The sequence below is a fragment of the Pelophylax lessonae genome (genome assembly GCF_965119305.1).
Source record: "Pelophylax lessonae genome assembly, chromosome: 8".
NCBI classification, from domain to species: domain Eukaryota; kingdom Metazoa; phylum Chordata; class Amphibia; order Anura; family Ranidae; genus Pelophylax; species Pelophylax lessonae.
In genome coordinates this window covers 106845702-106871176 of record NC_138775.1, presented here as the reverse complement: position 1 = coordinate 106871176, position 25475 = coordinate 106845702, and the positions used below count along the sequence as shown (strand labels likewise).

General features: G+C 48.8%; 1 protein-coding gene across 1 annotated transcript in view; it reads right to left on the bottom strand.

Moving 5' to 3' along the window:
- RANGAP1 (Ran GTPase activating protein 1) overlaps positions 1–25475 on the bottom strand; it is a 355492-nt gene that overhangs the window by 73737 nt on the left and 256280 nt on the right. Inside the window, exons 9-10 of the mRNA XM_082265579.1 lie at positions 12404–12503; positions 12230–12314 (exon numbers count right to left, since the gene is read on the bottom strand). Of these exons, the coding sequence (XP_082121705.1) occupies positions 12230–12314; positions 12404–12503 (185 nt within the window). The remainder of the gene's footprint in view (positions 1–12229; positions 12315–12403; positions 12504–25475) is intronic.

Below are 25475 nucleotides of genomic sequence, written 5' to 3'. Positions count from 1 at the left end.
TTACTCACCATACCATGGACCGGGTGGGCTCCGCTCCGGGCAGACTGCCTCCCACCCAAAGTGGGGGAGCTGCCAGCCGATAGGTATGCTGCAACTCAGGGAGTTCCAGGTCGATGCGTTCCGGTGAGGCATCTACTCGCTGGCTCGTCCCACCTCCGGACGAGGGGGCAGTGTCGTTGCTAGGCCTAGGTTGGAACTGTAACCGGCGACGCTCATAGGCCGGACTGGGGGGACCATAAGGATCTAGATTATCCAGTACGAAAACCCCAGCCGGCATCCTGGCTAGTAGATCACCAGGATAATTCTTCCCTGAACACTAGTAAGTGAGTAAAGAAAAATAAAAAAATATTCTGAAAAGAATTAAAAACTGAGACCAGGGTCCCAGCAGGAAACCTAGGTCCTACTCCTTCTCTTGGCAGAAACAAACTGATGTGCTGAGTCATGCAGTGGAGGTTTATGCCGCGAGGGACGTTCCCCTGGGTGAGTGTATTCAAATTTTTGAAGCGCACCAATTCTTTGAGCTATCGTCATAGCCACTAAAAAAATGGTCTTTAATGTAATCAGTCTCAGGGAGGCTAAATCTAAGTCCCACTTTGGAAAACGTGATTGCTGCTGGCCTGGATCGGGTGAGGGGTCTGAAGAATCTAGCAACTAAAAGTACCGTAAGAGATAGGTTTCTCAATGAAAACAACCCCCCAAGAAGGGATGAAAGCTCTCTTGGGCCAAAAGAGAATGAGGAGGATTACTGCTGTATCCTCTTTTGGATTTTCCTTATGACCAGACAAATAAGCTGAAAAGGGGGAAAAGTGAAACAGAGGTGAAACTTCCAACTGTGCGGCACAGCTTCCAACCCCAAGAATGAAACTCCTGGAGCCTTCCTCCGACTGGGAGAAAGGAGTCACTGCAACTTTCCGGAAGGCGCAGGATGATTGAAGAGTACTCCACTTCTACCTTTGAGCTTTTGAAAGGACCATGGCTTCCTTTTTCCCCTGAGTTTTTTCTTGATGACCCATCGGACATTGGAAAAAAAAAAGACACTTGCATATCGGCTGTATGGTCAAGATTGGATTCTAGTTCTGATCCAAACAGCAAATCCCCTGTGAAAGGCATGCCACACAACCTGTTTTTAAATGATGCATCCTCAGACATGGTCTTTAGCCATAGGGCCCTAGTAGCAGAGTTTGTGAACGCCGTGGACCTAGCTGACATTCATATAGACTCTGCCAAAGAATCCACAATGCATGCTACAGCCAGCTGCAGATAAGGTTGCAAAAGAATATAGAAACTCCTGTTTGGAGGACTGGGCAGTAATATGAAATTTCAGATGAGTGTAACCTAGTTACCCAAATTCCTAGCAACACATGTTGTTGCCATCAGCGGTTTCAGGGTTTCAGATTGTTCATAAGCAGTAGATCCATCTTCTTACCCATGGGTTCCTTTAGTGTGCCCAATTCTTCAAAAGTCAAATTTGTTAGAGATGGAGATATGATTTTCCTCAAACCAAATCATCTTTTATCGGTCCGTGAAAAATGGGATTTTGACTAACAGTAAAATCCATTTCTCGAATGTTCATTGATGGACACAGCTCCTGATCTTCATGACCATTGGGTTATACTGCCCCCTACAGGAGTAGGACACTAGGCAGAAAAAGAATCTGGCTAAGCCTATAGACAGTCCCAGGGGGTATACTCCCTCTCCCTGCTATAGGTACTCAGTTTTGTTACAAGCAGTGTCAGACGAATTACAACTCCACAGAGGGGTGGGTGCTGTGTCCGTCAATAAACATCAGAGAAATGGATTTTACACTAAGTCAAAAATTATATTTTCTCTTTCGTTCATTGATGGAGACAGCTCCTGATCTTCATGACCATTGGGATGTCCCAAAACAGTGGTAAACACGAGGGGTGGGAACAGCAAAAAAATTCCCAAGACTAAACTAAACAGTAGCCAACCAGGCAACAGGAGCTAAACCAAAAACAACTGGAGCCCACCTGAAAAAGAGTCATAACACTCTCAAAGATGATCAGGTCCTCTCAACAGCAGCCTGCAAAACCATCCACTTTAGAGAATTTTGTGAAAGTGTGCACCGGGGACCAGCCTTGCAAACCTGCTTCACTTACGCCTGATGACAGAAGGCTCAGGAAGCACTAAGTGCCAGAGTAGAGAGGAAGCAGACAACCCTTTCCGAGGCCCATCCGTGAGCACAAATAGTGAGTCTGACTTCTTAAAGACTCCGTAGCTGCCAGGTACACCCTAAATGCCCGGACCACATTTAAAGGCATGCAAGGCAATTTCCTTTGGATGTTTTGGCCTGGGACACAGGGAAGGCAACACAATGTCTTCATTCAAATGAAAGTCAGAGACAACCTTTGGGAGGAACGATGGACAGAGGCGAAGAACTACTTTATTTCTGTGAATCATTAAGTAAGGTGAAAGACAGGATGATGCAGTCAGTTTCGACACCCTGCGCGCAGAGGTGATAGCCACCAAAAAGGCCATCTTCTGAGACAGCGTAAGAGGCAATTTCCTGAAAATTCTCAAAGGGAGGCTTCTAGAGGATTGAAAGCAACAAATTGAGGTTGCAGGGCGGCAACGGAGAGCGGACTGGAGGAACCAAATGTTGGAACCCCTGAAGAAGGGTACGCACCAGGGAGTGTGTGGGCAAGGGTCGTTAGAAGAAGACCGCCAAAAGCAAAACCTGGCCCTTGATGATACCCAAGGTAAATTTCTGTTCAACTCCCTGTTAAAAGAAGGTCAAGACCCGAGACACCAAGAAGGAGTGAGGATGAACCTCAAGAGATTTACACCACACAATGTACATCTTCCACATACAATGGTAGCTCTTCCTAGAAGTAGATTTCCTAGCTTTTAACAGCGTTGAAATCACCAACTCACATAAACCTCTATCCATTAGCACCTGGCATTTCACAGCCAAGCTGTCAAACATATCTCCCCTGAGAGAAAGCTTCCAAGGAACGGTGGCCAGCCGCAACAGATCGGTGTACCAAGCCCGGCGAGGCCAGTCTGGAGCCACAAAGATGACCGTAATCCCTTCTGCGTAGAAGTCTTGGCAGAAGCTTGAGAGGAGGGAAAGCGTAAATCAGACGATACTGACCCCCACGGGGCCACCAGCACATCCTGTGACCGAGCCAAAAACCTCTGCCCCTTCCTGTTGAGCTGAGATGCCAACAGATCCACCTCGGGGATGCCAGACACAACTAATGAAACATCTCCAGGTTAAGGGACCACTCCCCTTGGTCCAACGCCTGCCGACTGAGGTAATCCCACCTGCCAGTTTTCCACCCAGGGAATGAGTACGGAGGAGAGGGCTGGAGTGAACTGTTCTGCCCACCTTAGAATTCCGGCTACCTCCAGAACGGCCAGGGCACTTTTTGTGCCCCCTTGGTGCTCGACATAAGTCACTGCTGTGGCATTGTTCAATTGAATGCGTACTGGACACCCCTGAAGTTGATCAGTCTAATGGTCCAGGCACAGTCTGATTGCTCGGAGTTCCAAGACATTGATCCGTATTCTGGACTCTTCCAGTGTCCAGATTCCCTGAGCAGAATTTTTGCTGAAAACGCCTCCCCAGCCAGACAGGCTGGCATCTGTCCAATACAAGGGGAGGAAGAATTTGACCAGCTGAAGCGCGGGAGAAGGAAGTCACCATATCAAGGACGCTTTCCTTCCCCGACTCCGCCAAATCGGATTGTCCAGAGACTGCAGAGTTTTGTCCCATTTGGCCAGAATCTCCCTTTGCAGGGACCTCCTATGAAACTGTGCAAAGGGAACTGCCTCGAAGGTAAACACTATTAGGCCCAGCACTCGCATGCAAGTCCGGAGGGATGACCATCTGGTGGACAGGAGGAGACTAATTTAAGCCTACAATTTCTGGAGTTTGTCCAGAAGAAGGAGCACTCCGACTAAGGCCGAGTCCTGAGACAGACCCATGATAGTCCAGCTTTGTGGACGGAACCAGAGCAGACATCTGAAAATTCTGAATCCAGCCGAACTCCATCAGAGTTCATATGGTGATTTCCAGGTTTTCCACCAGAGCAGGAGACTCCGCTCACAGGAAGGTGGTGGTCCAAGTAGCCCAGTACCACAATCCCCCGTTGGCGTAACAATGCTAACACTTTTGTGAAAACCCAAGGAGCAGAGGCGAGACCAAAGGGCAATGCCACAAACTGATAATGCTCCTCTTCCACGGCTGTACTCCATCCTGAACTTCTGCACCCGCACAAAGCAGCTCAGCGCCTTGAGTTCCAGGATTGGACGCAACTTGCCTTCTTTCCTGGGAACTGTAAATGCGGTTAAGTAAAAACCATGAAAATGTTCCGAATTCGGAACCATCACCCCTTGAAGTAACAGGTCTTGTACCTCTCCAAACAGACCCTGTAAGCGGTCCGGGGACAGCCGCAAGTTGGAAGGAAAGAACTTTGCCGGTAACAAGAGCGAAACTATGTTGTAGCCGAGCCGAGTGATTTTGTGGACCCACTTGTACCAGGGAAGTCCACAGGTCCGGAAACCAGCGAAGACGTCCCCCCACCCCTGATACCGGTGAGGGTGCATCTTCATTTTGAAGAAACCTTGTTGGCGGGTCTAGTGAAGCCCGCTCTCAGCTTGCCAGACAAGGTTCGTTTGGATCCTTCAGAGGCGGCCCTGAAAGGCTTTGAGTCCTTGTCGGTCGACCCTGAGGGACGGAAAAACTTCTTATGAGTCGAGAAGGAGGGCCCTTGTCTATGACGAGGTTCCTTGCCCTTAGTAGCCCTGTGAAAGAAAAGTACTCTTTCCCCCTGTGAGACCTTTATTGAAGTCACCAAGGGTAGCCCTAACAAGTTAATCCTCTTTAAAGGGAAGATCAATCAAGGCCTTTTTAGAAGTCTGGTCCCCAGCCCAGCCTTTAAGCAAAAAGACACGCCGAAGGACCACTGCCGAAACAGAGAACCATGCCACTAGGGGAGCCGCATCCAAAAAAGGCATCAGAGATGAACTGCAGCCCTTGGACCAGCTGGTCCGCCAGCACAGCAAGGAAAGGGGGGAGCTATTCTCCCTCCAGGTCACGGCATAAAAGCTTAGCCCACTGAGTTAGAGTTTACGACACTAGGGCAATGGTGAATACTCGCCTCAATATCGCACCAGCCAGAGTGTACGTATTGCGGGCCACAGCATCTGCTTTGCTGTCAGCGGGATCCTTAAAGCCCGGGGACTCTTCAACCGGAATCATGGTTGCCTTGTTCAATCTGGAAACCGGAGCATCCACCACCAGTGGAACAGTCCACTTCTTAATAAGGGACTCCTCATAGGGGTAACCCCTAGTAATTCGCTTAGGGACCCAAAGGGAACCCTTTGGTCGTCCCCACTCTTTAGTGACAATTCTGTCAAAATAGGCGGGGAAAGAAAACACCTTTGCCGCTCTAGATGGCTTGTGAGTTCCAAAGGGAACCTGCGCCTTCGTCACTGCTGCAGCTAGGTCTTCCATCTATAAGGTCTTACGCACAGATACAATCAGTGCTTCCGCCAGCGCCTTTTCAAGAGCGGTTGCAGATGTGGAGGAATCTTCCGCACTATCTGAGGATTCCGGGCGCGTTGTCGCAAACCAAGGAGGGTGATCCACATCTGTGGCGGCCTAATCAGATTCAGGATCTGTTGAGACAGAGGGGAGCTTTTTGCTAGCCCATCGCCCGAAAGCCACCTCCACCTGGGACACAGGACCGCAGTCAGTGCATGGATGGATGGTTGAGACCTGGAGGGTATCAGGTGGGAAAATGTACTCCAAAAGACTCCACGAGGACACCACAATGTGTAAAACACTGCAAAGGGACAACCCCCACTGCGCTGGCAGCACCACCCAGTCGCCAGGCACAAAGCACCAAGCGATCTTCAGGAGAGAGGGAGAGGACCCCACCAGACTCACCACCCAGAAGAAACAGGCACCTGCAGCCACCAGGATAATCTTCACTCCATGCGCGGCGATCAGGAAGTGAAAAGATCCAAAAGTCAGCACCAGGGGATGAGGAGGGGCTCCCACTGCTGAAATCGCTGCCCAAAGGACTCCACTGTTATGGCCGCCGCTAATTTCAATTAAAAAACACAGCAAAATGGCCGCCGGACTACACAAACGTGGCTGCCGTGCATAGAAACACACAGACTACAGCAAAATGGCCTCACGAGGCTCCCAAGGACCCAGAAGAGATCCCTAGGCCTGAAGGACAGGCCCAGGCAGGACAGGGGGCATTGGCAGAAGCCCCCACCAGGTACAACCCTCTCCCCCCGCATAGCCGATCGTCCGGTCGCTGGCAGCGCACCCCCCCAACCCCCATCGCCAGCATAGCACCCTGCCCCCACCCAGGGAGGTGGACCACACCACCCACACAGCCCCAGCATAACTGGAAGGGGGGATGGGGTAGGATGGGGGGCCAGATGAAGGGGATGCCTGACAGGAGGAAGGGGAACCTGGGGGTGCGACCGTCCCAAGGCGGGGCCCTTGTCCACCCCAAAACCATTCAGGGGGAGAGGGGGACAGCTACTCACCATACAAGGAACCAGACAGGCACCGCTCCAGACAGAACCCCCTTGCTATCGAAATGGGGGGGGGGGCTGCCGGCCAGGAGGAATGCTGCGACTCGGGTCGAGACTCGGCCGTATACGACTTTGCGAGACTAACTCGCAGGCCAGCCCTCGTCCGGTGGGGCTATATCGCGGCCAATCTAGCGCAGAGCTGAGGTCTGCGCGGGCTGGCCAGATTGTGGTGACCACTGGATCTAGATTATTGAGCCTGTCGCCCAGCCCAGTAGTGGATTGCAGATCTCACAGAAAAAAACAGCAGAAAAATTTCTATCTAAAAAGAAAAAATTGACAGAACCAAAGATCCTAGCAAGGAACTAGGTCATTACTCCTGACTAGGCAGCAAAAAAACTGAGTAGCTATAGCCGAGGGAGTATACCCTCTAGGACTGTCCATAGGCACAGCCAGATTATTTTTCTGCTGTGTGTCCTACTCCTGTAGGGGCAGTATAACCCAATGATCATTGGAGCTGTGTCAGTCGATGAACAAAAGAAAAAGAATGGTTTCTTCTCCAGCCATTCTATTTTAATTAAAAGTCCGTGATGATTGAATGGACCGGAAAGGTGTGGCCTTTGGAGTCTCCTAGTCCTGCATACATAGGGTTGTTTAGGGAGAGCTCTTTTTTCTCTTCCTATATTCCCAAGGTAGCATGGATCCCTTTAAGGAGTCCCCCTACCTCTTCAAGGGACATTTCATACATAGAGGCGGCATTTGCCTCATTTTCTTCGTCGTCCTCTTCTGAGTCTGTCATACCATAAGGGGGGGAAACGGGTTCTTGGGAAACTTCCTGGAAAGTCAGGCATTCTTGCTGTATCAGGCAAGCAACCTGTGACACTGGAATCTGCTGCAAGGCATTGGATTCCCCTGAGGACCCCGGCTCTTCTCCCAGGTTTGACCCAAAAGCTTGAAAAGTAGCGAAGTTTATCCCTAATAGCTGTAATGAGATCACCACAAATGGATGGGGACATATTTTTGACTGAATTCGTGGTACAAGAACAGAGGCTTCGTCCAAGGTTTGCTCAATTTTCTTAAATAGCCCACAGTAAAGAAGTAACCCAGTCCCTTACCTTGGCCTTGCTGGTGCCTTGGCTTGCCCCCTTATCCGCAGTACTTTCCTCTATTGCAGAGGGCACAGCGCTTGCGTGGCTGAAAAAATAAGAGCTTGCTGCCCTTTGGGCAAAGCTGGGTCCCGTCTGTGCGCCCCCACCTCGAGAGCTAGAGTGCCATTTACCTTTGATGTGTGGCTCACCGGTTATCCCCCTACATCGCCATGGCAAAAGTATCTATAGTCTTATGGAATGTGTTCTTTAATTATCTTAAAAAAATACTCACCCCAAATTTGTATGCTCCAGGAGACTCATCTTACAGGTTCACAAATACTAGGTTTAAAGAGAGCCTTGGTAGGGCTGCACTATCCTGCCACGTACTTCAGCTACTCCAGGAGGATCAGCATCCTGGTGCATAAAGCTCTCTCATCGGGGATTTTAATAAGACTCCCTCCCCAGATATGGCCAGACTCCACTCCACCTCTAGATGTAATCGACACGTTTGCTCTCACGTATGTGTGGCGACATTTCCATCCCAGTCTTTGTGCGTTTACGTGTCATTCATCCACCTTCCGGATGCTCTCTTGTATAGACCTGGCCTATGCAACCACTTCTATGCACCGGAGGGTGGGTAAAATCACCATCCTTCCCAGGGGCATATTGGATCATGACCCTCTGCTATTAACACTGTCCCTGGGCCATCAGCGCGAGAGGCTGCAGGAGGGAATCTGTCAGTTTTGGTTATCTAATGAAGAATCTGCCTCCCCCTTGATGACATGGAATGCCTTTAAGGCGTGGATCAGGGGAGAGTATATATCCTGTTTTACTGCAGCCCGTAGGGAATCTGCGCAGTCTCTGGAGTGGTTGGAGGGTGAACCTCAAAAAAGGAAGGCCGAATATGTGGAGAATCCCAATCAGGATGCATGCAGCCAATTATGGGGTTTGGCAGTGTGCCCTTAGGGAACTCTCTCTCCTCAGGGTGGGAATGACACAGATCACTCCTGACAATGGCTCAGAGAATTTTTTGAGTATGGCAACAAAAAATGGCCTCCTGCTGGCATGGATGGTGGCAGGGGGGGACAAATTGCACACACACACACACACACACACACACACACACACACACACACATTAGTGGCATTAAAAACTCTTCAGGGGAAGTACTGAGGTCGCCTGATGACATCAATGACCGTTTCTTTAAATTTTACCAACAACTGTTCTCTACAGTAGATTACACTCCCACGGAATTAGACTCCTACTTGAAACAGATTGCCCTCCCCTCGATGAAGAATCCTGTCAGAAATTAGAGGGGGACATCACACTGGAAGAGATACAGGTCGCCTTATCCCAACTCCAGGTCGGTAAAACTCCTGAGTCTGATGGTCTCCCGACGGAGTTCTACTCGGGTGTACCAGGACTTACTCGCCCCTTGACTTGAGTCACTACTTGGCCAGTTTTTCTCCCTGGACTCTCTTCCCGGGTCTATGTCAGAGGCAGTGGTGGTGTCGGTGCCCAAACTAGGGAAGGACCCCCAAGAATGCTGGTCTTATAGACTGATATCCCTTATCAATGTTGATGCCAAGATTTTGGCAAAACCCTAGCCAATAGACTGTCTGTGGTTTTAGATAAGATAAAACACATGGACCAAACTGGGATTATGCCTGGGAAGGGTACTGATATCAACCTCCACCATCTAGTTCTTAATCTGTTGGTTACTCACGAGAATAGTGGGCGAAAGTCATTGCCTCTCTTAATGCTAAAAAGGCTTGACTCGGTGGAGTGGGAGTTCCTGTGGGCTGTGTTATGGAGGTTCGTATTCGAGCCTAACTTTCGTCAATGGCTGGGTATGCTGTACCATGCTCCCAGGGCCTGCATCCAGACTAATGACTGTTAACCGCCCCCCTTCCCACTCCAGTGAGGAACTAGTCAGGGCTGGCTGTTGTCTCCCCGCCTTTTTGCCCTAACCCTTGAACCTCTTGCCATCTTCATCCGTGGGCCTGATAGAGTGAGAGGACTAAAGCTGGGCCCTTTGTAAGAAAATATATCCTTTTATGCAGACGATGCCCTTCTAGATCTCCAAGATGCTGACGGATCCCTTAGAGCGGCCCTGGGTTTGTTCACTGAATTTGGGCGTTTTTCAGGGATACGCATTAACTGGACCAAATCACTGCTATTCCCATTAGACCCCCTAGTGCAAACGGCGGCGAATACCCATCTACAATGGGTGGAACAGTTTCAATACCTGGGAATACAAATTTGAAGAGACCTGCCCAGGTTTCAGGATCTTAATTTCATGCCAGTACTCTCGCCTCCGTCAAAAATGCTTATCTTGGGCAGCGCTACCACTTAATTTATTGGGGAGAATTCGTTTACTTAAAATGACTTTTCTCCCTAAATTTCTGTATGTATTCCTAAACTGTCCAGTCTGGATACCCAATTCTGTTTTTAAGGACAGGGCCTGATGTGTTGGATCATTTCTTTGGGTGGGGGCTCTCCCTAGGTGAGCTAGGTCTACCCTGACTCTCACTGTGCGATGTGGAGGATTAGCATTACCGGACTATCAAACCTATTACTGGGCTGCTGTCTTGGTTACAGTCAGATGGTTGTTCGTCTCATCCCGAGCCAATACGGCGGTATGACTGGAGGCTGCAATATTGGGCTCGCTCCAAGAGCGTACCAAACTGGTGTACAGGGGGACCACCGGTGCTATCCTGGCCTTCCGCATCCTACTGGGACCACACTTAGGATATGTGAGGTGGCCAGACGCAGATTCCTGATTCCGGATAGATGCTCCCCTTACACACCATTATGGGGAAGTTAAAATCTCCATCATTTCCACACAATCCCAGATCCCCAGATATGGGCTCGGTTTGGTATTAAACTAAGAGTTGTCTTCCCCTAGGGTGCTCTGATGTCCTTCCCCGAGATAAAGGCCAAGTTTAATTTGCCAGGATGGATGTACTTCCTATACTTACAGCCGGGGCACGCAGCTAATGCCCAGTTTCCCAACTTACTGACCCTGTCTATGGACCCTACAGAGGAGTTGTTGGCCCAGGAGTCCCTTGCCAAGCCCCTTTCTGCTCTCTTTCTGGATCTATTGAAAATAGATTCTCCTAAGATGGAAAGACTATGGGACCCCTGGAAAGTGGACCTACCTGATTTAGATAGGGAGGACTGGGAAGATTGTCTTGAGGATAGCGTTAGGCCACTGATCTCCTTGGAAGATAAATTGATACAGGTAAAATTCCTACACAGAGTGTAAGAGTGTATTAAACCCCCCAGAGGCTGTGCAGAATCTATACTCAATGATCACAAGAAATGACCCAGATGTGGGAATGAGGAGGGCACATACATTCACATGTTCTGGACTTGTTCAGTCATACTACGGTATTGGACTGAGATTCTGGAGCACATTAACTACCGCCTCCAGCTCTCACACCCGCTTTCCCCGGAGCTTGCTCTGTTGGGAATCCTGGATGATGTCCAGAGGCCTAGGTGCACCAAAACCCTGATAAATTATTTGTTCCATTAGGCCAAGAGGGAAATTATTCTAAAATGGAATGGCCCTTCCCTCCCCTCTATAGGCTCATAGGAAAGATCCATAAATGCAGTTCTTCCTATGTATAGATTAACATACATTAACAGAAACTGCCCCAAAAAGTTTTACCGGGTCTGGCAGCCATGGACGGCTTAGCGGACGGTGGCTGGTGCGCCCTCCACATAATGTTCTTCCCTAGCCTGGGAACCTGGCCTCTCACCCCACACGGAATGCTCATTCTTACTTGGGCTATAGACTCCCGGGTGGAGGTGGAAATGGGTATGCTGCACATACCAATGTTATTTTACCTGCACTTCTACTTGTATTACTTTTCATTTTCTGAGAGATGGATGTGTTATAGCCATTTGTAATACCTTTACTATACCTGAAATTTAATTCGTTATGACTTGTACCATGTCTTTGTTTTTTTTACAATAAAAGGAACAGTCTGTTAAAAAAGATTTTATGAAAGAAAGAACGAAAAAAAAAAAAACATGCAGAATCTCTTATACTATGAAAGCCTCACTATAATGAAGTTAAAAGGAGAAGTACAGCCAAAGCTCTTTTGACTGTAGGTCTCCTGTGGATCACAGAAGTGCAGTTGCTTCTGAAGCCCGCTGTGTGCGGACATCACTGAGCCAATCCAGGATCGGCACTCGGATCAGCCTCTCAGCAAGCTGCTGAGAGCCTGAGGCGTCCGCTTCCGCCCTCTCCACAGCCCAGTGCTCCAGTGAGCCTGGGGGGTGTCAGAGCAGAGAGCTGCTGACTAACAGTCAGCGGCTCTCTGTGCAGGAATCTGTGAGAATCAAGCGATCGGTGGTGTTACCTGCTTCCAGCTAGGTAAGTATGATTCAGAAATAAAAAACAATCCCATGCTTCTCTTCTAAACTTGAAGGACAGCCACTCTGACCTTCACCATTTTAAAAAGACAGGCAAACATAAAATATGTTTGTTGAATCAATAGCCCTACAATGCAAAGAGGAAGAAAACACATAGTTTAATGTATACCAAATATGCAACTTGTGACCATTTTCAGGGGGTCAGAACACAGAAATGAAAGAGACTAAATTCTCCCTACCTTAGTGATCCCAAAACAGTGGCCATGTTAAAGCCATCAAGAATTTCCTGAATATGTTCACAACCTTCCTCTCCAAAATTGTTTCCTGTGACACAAACATATAATGCAGTTGCAATCAGATATCTGCTTCAAAATATTAAAGCATATCTTTTAAAAAAGGACAAGAAAATGTACCATTTAAATCCAATCTTTCCAATTCAGATTTGTCTTCGACAGATTCTGCCAATGTAAGTGCTGCATCACGCTTAATCTCACAGAAGGATAGGTTAAGTTCCTAACAATGACAAAAACAAAAATGAAATGTAAACAGACTATGAAAGTAACTTCACTAATATGTGGCAAACTGAGCACCGAGGTAGGTCTGACTTAGGATTCAAAGACCAGAAACCATTTATTTTCTTATCCTTCCTTTAAAGTGATTGTAAAGTCTCGTTTTTTTTCTATTAAAATAACAAATATGTTAAACGTACCTCCTCTGTGCAGTGGTTTTGCACAGAGCAGCCAAGATCCTCATCTTCTTGGGTCACTGGCTGGACCTTCTGGCCCCTCCCTCCTGTTGAGTGCCCCCACAGCAAGCAGGTTGCTATGGAGGCACCTGAGCCGAGCTGCTGCTCCAAGTATCTATTCAGACACTGAGCTGCCATTTGGCCCTGCACCCTCTCTCTCCTGATTGGCTGAGTTTGACTGACAGCAGTGGGAGCCAATGGTGCTGCTGCTGTTTCTCAGCCAATCAAGAGAGAGTCCCGGATGGCTGAGGCATTCGTAGACATCACTGGATAGAGGGGAGAGGCTCAGTTAAGTATTAGGGGGGCTGAGGGGAGCTGCTGCACACAGGTACTTTATCTTAATGCAGAGAACGCATTAGGATAAAAAAAACCTTCTGACTTTACAACCCCTTTAAGCAATGAGGAATACACCCGATTTCTCTGAAGCAGCATGTTGTTTCCAAAGGTATTCAGCTGAGATCAACAACACAGATAGACATGTTTTATAAGCTCCATGACAGTGAACGTCATAAGTGAATGCACAAGATAAGCATTAAAAACAATGACTGTAAAGACTTTTTTTTTTAACACTGACCTGAGAAGTCAGAAACAGCTTTTTTATCTTAAATTGTTATCGGATATGGGATAATAGGAGTCCTAAGAGATATTGAACTGCTCTACAGTTTTGCATTAAGTAGGGTGTAACTTAAGACATAGGGAGGGATCTTTTTTTGGGGGGAGGGCAGATGGGAGGCCGCCAACTTAGAAACCTTGTAAGAGCAGACAGGGAAGGCATATCCTTGAAAGCTTCAAAGGGCAAAGGGGGGATTCTGAATACCAACATAACCATGTTAAAATCCCAGAGTAATGTGAGCAGTATCCTGCACAAAGTCCTTAACTAAAAAGTGAAAGACAAGGGGCCTTTGAAAGGAACTGCTAGAATTGAGATTTGACCCTAAAGCCTGGTACACACTACACGTTTTCTTTTGTTCAACCCAGCCGGCTCAACGAAAAAAAAAAACGGACAGATAGCTGGGAATAACAAGGAATGTTAGTATAGCAATCTCCCCTGCTGTGCTATTGTGTTCTCACAAGGAGGGGGGGTCTAACACCAGAAGACACAAGCCAGAACCCGCAGCCACTGGCTGCCTGCGCTGAACGGATTGCTGAATTTCCAGCATGCCTGTTTGACAGAAGCAGATCTCACAACTGGCTTCTCTCAGACAGAGAGCTGTGCACACGGGCTGAAGGTCGGCCGATTCCTGCTGAATCAACCTTTTTTTAGCTGCGAAAAAGGCAAAAAAAATGTTGCTTTTTAATTCTAAGGGACTCTTCACACCATTGCATTGTGGGTGTGGTGCATTTTGACTAGCCCAGCATTCTGCATCTTTGGTGTGCTTTTTAATACTGCACCATAAACGCAGCTCCCCACTGAAAAATGGAAAGCGCAGCAAAAACGCATCAAAACATGCACCGTGGTTGCGTTTTTTTGGTGTATTCACATGCCCATGTTTCAAAGAAGCATGCTGGGAATCAGGCACCCAGAAAACGTGCCGGAAAGATATACAAAGTAAATATGCATTTTTAATCATTTTTTTTCAAGGAGCAGTTTAAAGCACCCTTAATCTCTTGCCAACTGAGCTGTAGCCATCATTTGGTGTCTATTGACGTCCCCACAGAACCTTCCCCTGCTCCCCTGGGGCGCGCATCAGGCACGCTCTGAAATATCTGTGTCTTTCGGACACAACTGATTACAGATTGCGGTAAAGGGCAAATCACAGTGGCCCTTCACCATGGGATCAGCTGTGTCCTATCACAGCTCATCGCATGTAAACAAATACTGGGAATGTGCTGTCACGATATGAGGAAAGGAAAGCCGATAACCGAATTTCGTGTGACAGGACACATATACACTGATATTTAGGGCACTGGTTATCAGTGCAGCCCCATCAGTGTCACATATCAGTCCCCACCAGCGCAGCCTCATCAGTGTCCACCAATAGCTGAAAATAGGCCTGGTCAGGAAGGGGGTGTAAGTGCCCAGTAGGCAAGTGTTTAATAGTAAATTGAGGCCAAATGCATATCCAGATCAGACTGGATAAAAGCCAAGATTCACCTCTCATTCTAGGATGGAACTTCCTTGTCTTGCACAATGAGAATATGCTAACCAGAGGAGAAAGGTTTCCCAGTGTCCAACCTCATAAGGGCAGCAGCAACATCCTATGTACCCAATTTATTCCATCTTGTATCCCTTAAGATTAAGAAATAGGAATTTTGCACCCAATTTAAAATCCTTTACCCTGAGTCCTTTGAGGAACACAGTTTGTTTGCAATTAAGCAAAGTTATACTGTCACCAACAAGAGAAATGGACATATTGAACATAAAAACTGAATGCCTGTCCCTTTACATTAACTGCTTCTGCTTCACACCTTGCCAGTTGTAGCAAGCAGCCCAAAAGGAAAAGATAACGTAAAAGAGGAGGGGAGCTGTGCCCCTCAATGGACTTGGAGAAAAAGATTTTAAAGTACAAAACAATAGGATTTTTTACTTACCTTTAAAATCTTTTTCTTGGAGTACAGTACATCCCCATTTACCCCTCACACTCCCAACTAGCTTCAGTTTTGCAGCAAGCAATGGGGAGATAAAGGGAAATCATAAGAAATGTGGGGGAGGGGGGGGGGACCTATAGAAACAAACGACTAAGCAGCGTTTACTACTACTTTAGACCCCAAAATTAGGATCAGAAGAGGACCAAGTATCGACCTGGTAAAACTTAAATGTGTTAACAGAGGACCTGGTGGCATTCTTGAAAATCTGAGAAAAAAAAATGGAGTTTTGACTTACCGTAAAATCCTTTTCTCTGAAGTTCATTGACAAGACGCAGCTCCATAATCTTCTTGACCATTGGGACATCCCAAAGCAGTATTTGCGTGAGGAGTGGGAAAAACAAAGCAAAGTAAGAACGCAATTCCCAAAAGGCTAAACCTTAGCCAACCAGGAATAACCTTAACTCGCCTAAAAACAACATACACCCTCAAAAAGAATGGATTATCTTTTAAACAGCAACCTGCAAAACCTTGCGGCCAAAAGATGCAACCGAGGATGTCAACACATCCAACTTGTAGAATTTTGTGAACGTGCGCACTGATGACCAAGTTGCCGACTTTTGCAAACTTGCATCACTGACGCCTGATGGCGAAAAGACCAAGAAGCACTCAGCGCCCTAGTAGAATGCGATTTCACAGGGAAAGTGGAATCTGACCCTTCAGCGAATAAGCCTGAACCACCGTCTGCCTGATCCATCTGGATATGGTCGCAGCAGGGGCAGTCAATACTTTTGTCTGATTTCCTGAAAAGTTCAGAAGCCAACAGGTAAATTCTAATTGCCCGAACCACATCCAAAGAACGTAAAGCAATTTCCTTGGGATGCTTGGGCTTAGGACAGAGTGAAGGCCGCACAATGTCTTCATTCAGATGAAAATCAAAAACCACCTTAGGAAGGAACGACTGATGAGGTCGAATTACCACTTTATCTCAGTGGACCACCAGATAAGGTGAAGGGCAGGATAGCACCGCCAATTCAGATACTCTGCGGGCAGAAGTAATAGCCACCAAAAAAGACAACCTTCTGTGACAGTGTAAGCAGAGGAATCTCAAAATGTTCTCAAAAGGAGGTTTTTGAAGAACAGATAATACCAACTTAAGATCCCACGGAGGTAGCAGGGATCACCTCGGTGGAGCCATATGGCGAACCCCTTGTATAAAAGTGCTATTCAAGGCATGCTTAGCTAAAGGGTGTTGGAAGAATACAGTCAAAGCCGACACTTGGCCTTTGATAGTGTACAAAGCCAACCTCTGTTCAACCCCTTTTTAAAGAAAGGTCAAAACCCGAGCCACCGAAAACAGGCGAGGATGTATCTTCAGCGATTCACACCATGAGATGTATGATTTCCACGTACAATGATAAATCTTCCTGGAAGAAGACTTCCTGGCCTTCAACAGGGTAGGAATCACAGAATCAGAAAGACCTCTGTCCTTCAAAACTTGGCTTTCAACAGCCATGCCGTTAAAGCCAGTGACTGTAAAGCAGGAAGGAAGATAGGCTCTTGAGACAGCAGATCTTCCCTGAGAGGAAGTCTCCAAGGAGCATCGACGACCAACCTTACCAGATCTATGCATAGATCAGCCAATATTGACTCCAAGGAATCACCAGTGCATCTGTGGCATGGGCCAGAGGATCCCTCGACCTGGCTACAAAACCTCAGAACCTTCTTGTATAGTCGGGAAGCAAACAGATCGACATCGGGCGTCCTCCCCACCGGACACACAGGAGGTGAAACGCCTTCAGGTGCAGGGACCACTATCCCTCATCCAACACCTGAAGACTCAGGAAATCCGCCTGCCAGTTTTCTACACCCGGTATGTGAACTGCAGAAAGGGATGGAACAAACTTTTCCACCCATTTCAGGATCTCGGCCAGCTCTTGGGCCGCCAAGACACTCTTGGTGCACCCTCGATGATTGATGGAAACCACGGCCATGGCATTGTCCGATTGAATCCAAACAGGACAACCCTGTAAGCGAGTTGTCCAGTGACTCAGGCAAAGCTTTATCACTCTGAGCTCCAGAAGATTGATCGGAAGGCTGGACCCTTGTACTGTCCAGGACACCTGGATGCAGAGCTTAACCAGCACTCCTTCTCAGCCCGACAGGCTGGCGTCTGTGGTTACCACAGTCCAATACATTGGAAGGAAGGACTTGCCCTGGAGTAGTGCTAATGAGTGAAGCCACCATAATAGGGCAGTCCTTGTGTTGTGACTCAACCGAATCATAGTGTCCAAGGACTTTGGATCTTTGATCCATTTGACAAGAATCTCCCTTTGTAAGAGTCTCATTTGGAACTGAGCAAACGGAACTGCTTCGAAGGTTGACACCATCAGACCCAAGGCCCGCATGCAAGTCCAAAGAGAGGACAGATTGCTAGTTAACAGCAAACTAATTGCACCCTGTGACTTTTGCAGCTTGTCTGGGGGAAGAAAAACCCTCGCCGAAGAGGAGTCCAAAGTCAGGCTCAGATAATCCAGTCTTAAAGATGGTATTAGGGCAGATTTTTTTTAAATTGATGTTACAATGGAACTCTTGCAGAGTCAGTAGAGTAATTGTCAAGTCGCCCAATAGGGCTGAATGTGAGTCTGCTCTTAAAAGGCGATCGCCCAAGTACCAGAAACGGGTGAGGGCGCCCCTTCATGCAGACGAGGATTTGTCCGCAGATCCAGATTGGCCTGTTCTCGGCTTACCCAACCATGTCTTCTTGGAACACCCAAAAGACCTGAATGGCTAAGCTTCTTTCTCCTGTGACCCTGAGAACTCAAAAGGGCCGCCTATGAACAGTAAATGAAGGTCCCTGTCTATTACGCGGTGCCTTGCCCTTGGTGGATTGGGATAGAAGAGTACTCTCCCCCCCCTCCCCGTAGGGCCTTTGATCAACTCATCCAGGGAGGATACAAACAACCTGTCCCCCATAAAGGGAAGGTCAGTAAGAGCCTTTTTGGAAGCCTGGTCCAGAAATCAGCTTTTCAGCCACACCATGCGTCGAAATAGCAAATCCCACTGCAGACACTCCGGCTACCAGTGGAGCCGCATCCAGCAATGCATCACATATATACAGAAGGGCTTGAACCATTTAGTCTGTTAGCTCTATCAGGCCCGGTGAGAGCTGCTCTGTTTCCAAGTCACCTTTTAGCAACTTCACCCATTCTGTGATGGTCTGTGACACCAGAGTAATCGCAAAGACCGGTTATAGTATTGAGCCCACTAACAAATGCAAATGGAGGGACAGAGACTCAATCCGTCTATCCATGGGGTCTGTAAATACTGGGGCCTCTTCCACCGGGACCACAGTAGACTTTAGTCTGGAAACCGGATGATCCACCTTTGGTGGCACAGTCCACCTAGTGAAAACTGCATCCGTGAAGCGGTAATGCAGTTTAAAGCGCTTAGGCACCACTAACATTTGTTTGATGCGCCCCCACTGTTGACAATGCTGTCAAAAAGTTCTGGTCAGGGAAAGACCTTGCCCGACTTCTGGGATTTGCGGGTGCCAAAAGACCCCTGCGTCCTTGACGCTGTGGACTCATCCACCATTTTTAAAGTTTCCCGCACCAACACTACAAGTGCCTCCACCAGCACGCTTTCTCGCGAGGCAGATGACGAGGAAATGTCCTCCTCATCGTCAGAATGCGAAGACACAGATCCACCAGGATGGTATGTGTCCACGGCAACCAGATCTACCTCAGAACCAGAGGAAACTACAGAGGCAGGTGAAGGCATAGGGCGCTTTCGGATATTGGCATTTTTTAAAATCAAGTCCAATTTTGACACCAGGCTTTGCAAAACTGCTGTAAAAGCAGACAAGGGCTTCAACCCATAGGGTCCCGCAACCGCACGGAGGGGGTCTGTAGGCATGAATTGGTCCTGGAACTCCATTAGCACTGAGTATAAAAAAAACATTGTCACTTTAAGAAAAGTCGCAAAACACGCGATTCGCACTGCTGCAGCAGCATTACCACAAGTCCTAGCCCTAACACAGCCTGCCGCAGGGTGAGTGAGGAATGCCTACAGGGACCCCAGTAACATACCACCAAAACGATCTGGAGGTTTCAGGAACATTTTATGCAGAGAATAGAAATGATCTGACACAGGAAACAGAAAAACATGGGTCATGCTTAGAGCCCCTGGATGTCCAACTATTGTGGACTTCAAGAAAATGGCCGCCCCATGCATTCCTATGGGGAACTCCCAAAACATGGCCGCCCATGCATTTCAATGAGAAAACTTCTTACAGCAGAGCAGAAAACCTACAGCAAAATAGCGGCCTCCACAGCACGCAATGTGGTCTCCAGGACCCCCAGGGGGGGTCTTCAGACATGGGCATCGAGGGGTCCCCACCAAGACAAAACTTCCCCCCTCAGAACCGAAACTGTGGCCGTAATACATCCGCCCCCCCCCAGAGGTAGGAACCTGCTTGAGGGGGGAGGGAACAGCCGAGGGGGGCTTGGTATCACCAAGAGGCCAGGTAAACTGAGGGATACCCGAAGGTCCGACTTTCCCAGGGAGGGGGCCCGCATCCTCCCCGAGACCACCAGAGGATTAGGGGGACACTTACTCACCATACCACGGCATCAGGTGGAAGCCACTCCGAATAGACTACCACTACACCCGGGATGGGGGTGCTGACAGCCAGGGGGTACGCTATGACTCAGGGCATCCCAGGGCATGAGTCCCGGCGAGGTGTTTCACATGCGGGCCTGCCCCCTTCCATCAGGGCTCTGTCCTGGCAATAGCTATAACCTATAGCAGCTATAACCTGCTCACGCTCGCTGGCCAGGCTGGGAGACCTTAAGGATCTAGGATATCAAGTCCGAAACCCAGCCGGCTGTTGCTTGTAGTTCTCTCAGGAACACCAACTAAAAAATAGAGTCCTACAAAAAAGGTTCCCAAAAATAAACAGCTAGGTCCTACTCCTAAACTAGCCAGAAACAAACTGAGGGCTATAGCAGAGTGTGTGGGTGTATGCCTGCAGGGACTGCCCCATAGGTGTGGTAAAGATTTTTCCTGCCTAGTGTCCTACTCCTGTAGCGGGCAGCATAACCCAATGGTCAAGAAGATATAAAGCTGCGTCTCTCAACGATAGAGAAATGTGCCTGATGCTGGCAAGCCCATGAAGCACTTAATGATCTGCCTGAGTGCGCCTTAACAGATTCAGAAACGGCTACATGCTTCAATTGGCATTACAAACTAAAAAAGTTCAACAGAAGCCCTAAAAGCACTTCTCGTGTGGGACTAGCGTGCCAAAGGCTCTCTAATTTGTCATGTGCAAATGACATTTGCAGCGGAGCCACTGCTATCAAGGCCAGGCAGGTGCAATAGCAGCTGCAAGACAGACTTGTAGCAAAGAACAGCGAAAAAACTGAATTTTTGTAAAGTCTTACCGTAAAATTCCTTTCCCTGAGTCCTTCGACAGTCGCCGCCACCTCTAAGTCATCACTATTGGGTATTGACTTTAGCATAGACAAACCCATGGGGGCTGTCCCACTGGTCAATACCCCCCTGCAGTGATCTCTCCCAACTCAGTTTGGTAGAACAGCAGTAGGTGTACAAGAAAAAACCCGAAAAGAGGGGCGGGGACTGTCGGAGGACTCAGAGAAAGGAATTTTACTGTAAGATTTTACAAAAATTCAGTTTTCTCTTACGTCCTCTGGCAGTCGCCGCCACCTCTAAGTCATCACTATTGGGATGTCCCAAAGCAGTGTAGACATGAGGGGTGGGAGACGCAACCGCAGAAAAGGCAACGCAGTACCCACATCAGAGAAAGGAATCTTACACGCACAGTAAGAAAACCTTCTGGGCAATAGAAAAGGCTCAACAGGAGCAACAACCCAGGAAAAACAAATATCCAGGGAATAAACACCCCAACAGCCAGGGACCCACAAAACAACAAGGGTCCCCTATGGCACTGCCGCACTGAGAACTTTGCGGCCAAAGGAGGCATCAGCTGATGCCAAAACATCCACCTTATAGAATTTGGAAAAGGTGTGCACCGACGACCAAGTCGCAGCCTCGCACACCTGGGCCACCGAGGCCTGATGCCGGTAGGCCCAGGACGTACTCATCGATCTGGTAGAGTGCGCCTTAACAGGGAAGGGTGGAACCCGTTCCTTCAAAGCATAGGCCTGTTCAATGGTCTGTCTGATCCATTTGGCAATGGTCACCGCAGACGCGGCCATGCCCTTCCGAGGTCCCTCAGGAAGGACAAAGAGGGAATCCGATTTCCGAAAGTGGACAACAGGTATACCCTAATCGCCCTGACAACATCCAAGGAATGCAATGAAACCTCCTTAGAATGCTTGGGCTTCGCACAGAGCGAAGGCAAAACAATGTTCTCATTAAGGTGAAAATCAGAGACCACCTTAGGGAGAAGAGACGAATGAGGTCGCAAGACCACCTTATCCTTGTGAACCACCAAATAAGGAGAGCGGCAAGACGCCGCCAATTCTGACACCCTGCGAGCCAAAGTGATCGCCACTAGAAAGGCAACCTTTTTAGACAGCAGAGGAAACGATATCTCCCGGATGTTTTCAAAGGGAGAACGCTGTAATACGGACAGAACCAAGTTCAAGTCCCATGGAGGCAAAGGCTCCCTCCGGGGAGGAGCCAAATGTCGCACACCTTGAATAAAGGTGCGAATTAAGGAATGAGACGCCACAGGGCGTTGAAAAAGAACAGCCAATGCAGAAACCTGGCCCTTAATCGTGGCCAGCGCCAAGCGCTGGTCCACACCAGTCTGAAGGAAAGCCAACACTCTAGTCACCGAGTATGAGCGAGGGGAGAACCCCCTGGACTCACACCAGGCGAAATAAGCTTTCCAGGTACGGTAATAGATTTTACCAGATGAGGCTTTCCTAGCCTTGATAAGAGTAGGAATGACCTCTGAGGAGAGACCCCTGTCTCTCAGGACCTGGCTTTCAACAGCCAGGCCATTAAAGCCAGCGACTGTAAAGCAGGATGGAAGATCGGTCCCTGAGACAGTAGATCTTCCCGCATTGGCAGCCGCCAAGGAGGCTCGACCGCCAGGTGAACAACGTCGGCGTACCAGGACCGACATGGCCAGTCCGGCGCCACTAGAATCACCAAGTTCGGTTCCGAGGCTAACCTGTGAAGGAACCTGCACAACAACTGAATCGGAGGAAAGACATACATCAGACGATACTGATGCCAAGGGGCCACCAACGCATCCGAGGCGTCCGCCCACGGATCGCGCGTTCTTGCCACGAATCTTTCCACCTTGTGATTCAGCCGAGACGCGAACAGATCCACTTCCGGGGATCCCCACTTCGCACACAGCATTTGGAAGACCTCCAGGTGTAGGGACCATTCCCCCTGGTCCAGGGTCTGGCGGCTCAGGTAGTCGGCTTGCCAATTCTCCACACCCGGAATATGAACTGCTGAAATTGCCGGGACATGAGTCTCGGCCCAAGACAGAATGTCGGTCACCTCCCGGGCCCTCCTGGTGCCCCCTTGGTGGTTGATGTAAGCCACCGCGGTAGCATTGTCCGTCTGTACCCGAACAGGAAGGCCCCGAAGTCGAACCGACCACTGGAAGAGAGAGTTTGATCGCTCTCAATTCCAATATGTTGATCGGAAGGGAGGATTCCTCCCCCGACCAAGTGCCCTGGGCAGACAGGTTGCCCAGGACTCCACCCCAGCCCGACAGGCTGGCATCCGTGGTTATCACAGTCCACAGCAACGGATGGAAGGATTTTCCTTCTGACACAGCCAGGGACTGAAGCCACCACAGAAGATCCATTCTAGTCCGGCGACTCAATGAGACACTCAGATCCAAGGACTGAGGTAGTCTGTTCCACCTGGCCAGGATCTCCGCTTGAAGAGAACGTGTGTGAAACTGAGCAAAGGGTATCGCCTCGAAGGCCGATACCATCAACCCTAGGGACCGCATGCAGGTCCTGAGTGACGAGGATGGCTTGTCTCTGAGGGACCTGATCTCGTCCTGTAAGGTCCGGAGCTTGTCCTCTGGCAAGAACACCTTTGCTTGAGCAGAGTCCAGAACCATTCCCAGATAGGGAAGACAAACCGAAGGAGACAAGGTCGACTTCTGTACGTTGATGGTCCATCTGAACTCTTGGAGCGTCTGTACCGTAGTGGACAGATCGCGCAGTAGGTCCTGGCTGGCACTCGATCTTAAGAGGAGATCGTCCAGATATTCCAAGACCTTAGTGGGCCCAGAACAGGCGCCAACACTTTGGTAAAGACCCTTGGAGCCGAAGCGAGACCGAAAGGTAACGCCACAAACTGATAGTGGTCCTCCGCTATTGCGAACCGAAGGTACCTCTGGTGACCCACGAAAATGGGGATGTGTAGGTACGCATCCTTCAGGTCTATAGAGGCCAGGTATTCCCCTGGACTCAGGGAGGCCACCACAGAGCGGAGGGATTCCATACGGAAAACCCCGAAACCTGTCCCGATGAGGCACCGGGACAATCAACCCCTGGGCAAGGAGGTCCACCGCTTGATGCAGGTCCTGCAGGCGCCCTGGGGTCAAATGAAGATTTGAAGGAAAGAATCTGTCCGCCAGCCGGGAAAGGAATTCGATCTTGTACCCTGATCGAATGATTTCCTGAACCCCCCTGTCCGGAATTCGGAGCCGCCAAGGTTGGAGGAAACTGCGCAAACGCCCCCACCCCTGAAATAGGTGAGGGCGCCCCTTCAGGCAGAGGCGGATTGACCCGCCGCACCGGCATTGCCGGACTTCTGCTTGCCCGCCCAGGGCTTCTTCTGGCTACCTTGGCCCTTGAAGGGCTTGCCCTTGGTTTGATTCCTAAAGGCACGAAAGGACCCTCGATTGGGTCGAGAGGCGGAACCCCGCTTGCCACGAAAGGACTTCAGGTTCTGGGGCAGCATGGTGCTCTTGCCCCCCGTGACGCCTTTTACCAAGGTATCCAACGCCTCGCCAAAAAGGCGAGAACCAGCATAGGGAAAATCAGCAACTGTTTTCCGCGATGTCTGGTCAGCCGACCAGCTCTTCAGCCAGATCAGTCGACTGTTACGCACCGCAACACTAGATAGGCGTGCTACCAAAGGGGCCTCATTTAAGGCCGCATCGCACAAATACATGACTCCTTGGTGAATTTGGTATATTCCTTAAATTAACAAGGGGTGTTGGACTTGAACTAGCAGTTCTTTCTTTCTGACTTATATATTTTATAATAAAGCTATTTTCATAACGGTACATCACTATATTGGCACTTCTTTCTTATATATCACCATCGTATACACCAAAGAAAAGATCCTATCACATGGTAAAAAAGGGGGCTATCCCCTTCCCCCTTCCATAGGAGTCGCATAAAGACCAATAAGGCTTGTTACCCCTGTAGGGGTACATACCTCCGGTGAGTGCGGGAGCAATTGGAGGGGTGCACCTGTGTGTTTTTGCCCATCACCCACATCACCCCCCAAAAGCACTGCAAGCACCTTATTTTCACCTGAATAACCATTGGCTATCAATTATTCCATATTGGTTTTTTCAATCACGGACTCATCTAGCAACTTAATAGACTGTTGATTTGTTTTTGGATTATCCACTGCATGAGCACTATTTAAGACTGTGTTTATTTATAAATGTGAATGCACTTTATCCATATTTTAGCTTATGTTATATTAAGTGTGTTTTTATATTTATATTTTTATTTTTATATTTGTATATTTTTTTGAGATCAGCACACACCATATTTATGCACTTTGCACCAAACCACTTTAGAGACACCCTCACCAATTTAAATTTAAATTTTGATATTACCTTTACACTGGTACTTTATTAATTTGCACCCCTGCACTTTAACCCAACCATATTTATTGAGATCACCTATAATTAGGCAGCGCCACTTTACCTCACCTTACCCACAGACCCCGGGGGAGAATCATCAACCCCCTCCACCTCCGCCTCAGACCCCACAGGGTCCAGGGATGAGCGAGACCCTGAAAAGGGCACGCCTGCCGCAGCAGCCACATCACCATCTGAATCAGAGGAGATAGATAATCTGGGCCTTTCCCTAGCAGCACGTTCAGCCATCAGCACCTCCATTTTGGACACTAAAGACGCCACTACGGCAGCCAAATCAGGTATAACAGGGGCCACAGCAGGACTGGGGTCCCCCATCAGGGCTGGGGGGAATTTGCTGTCCTGA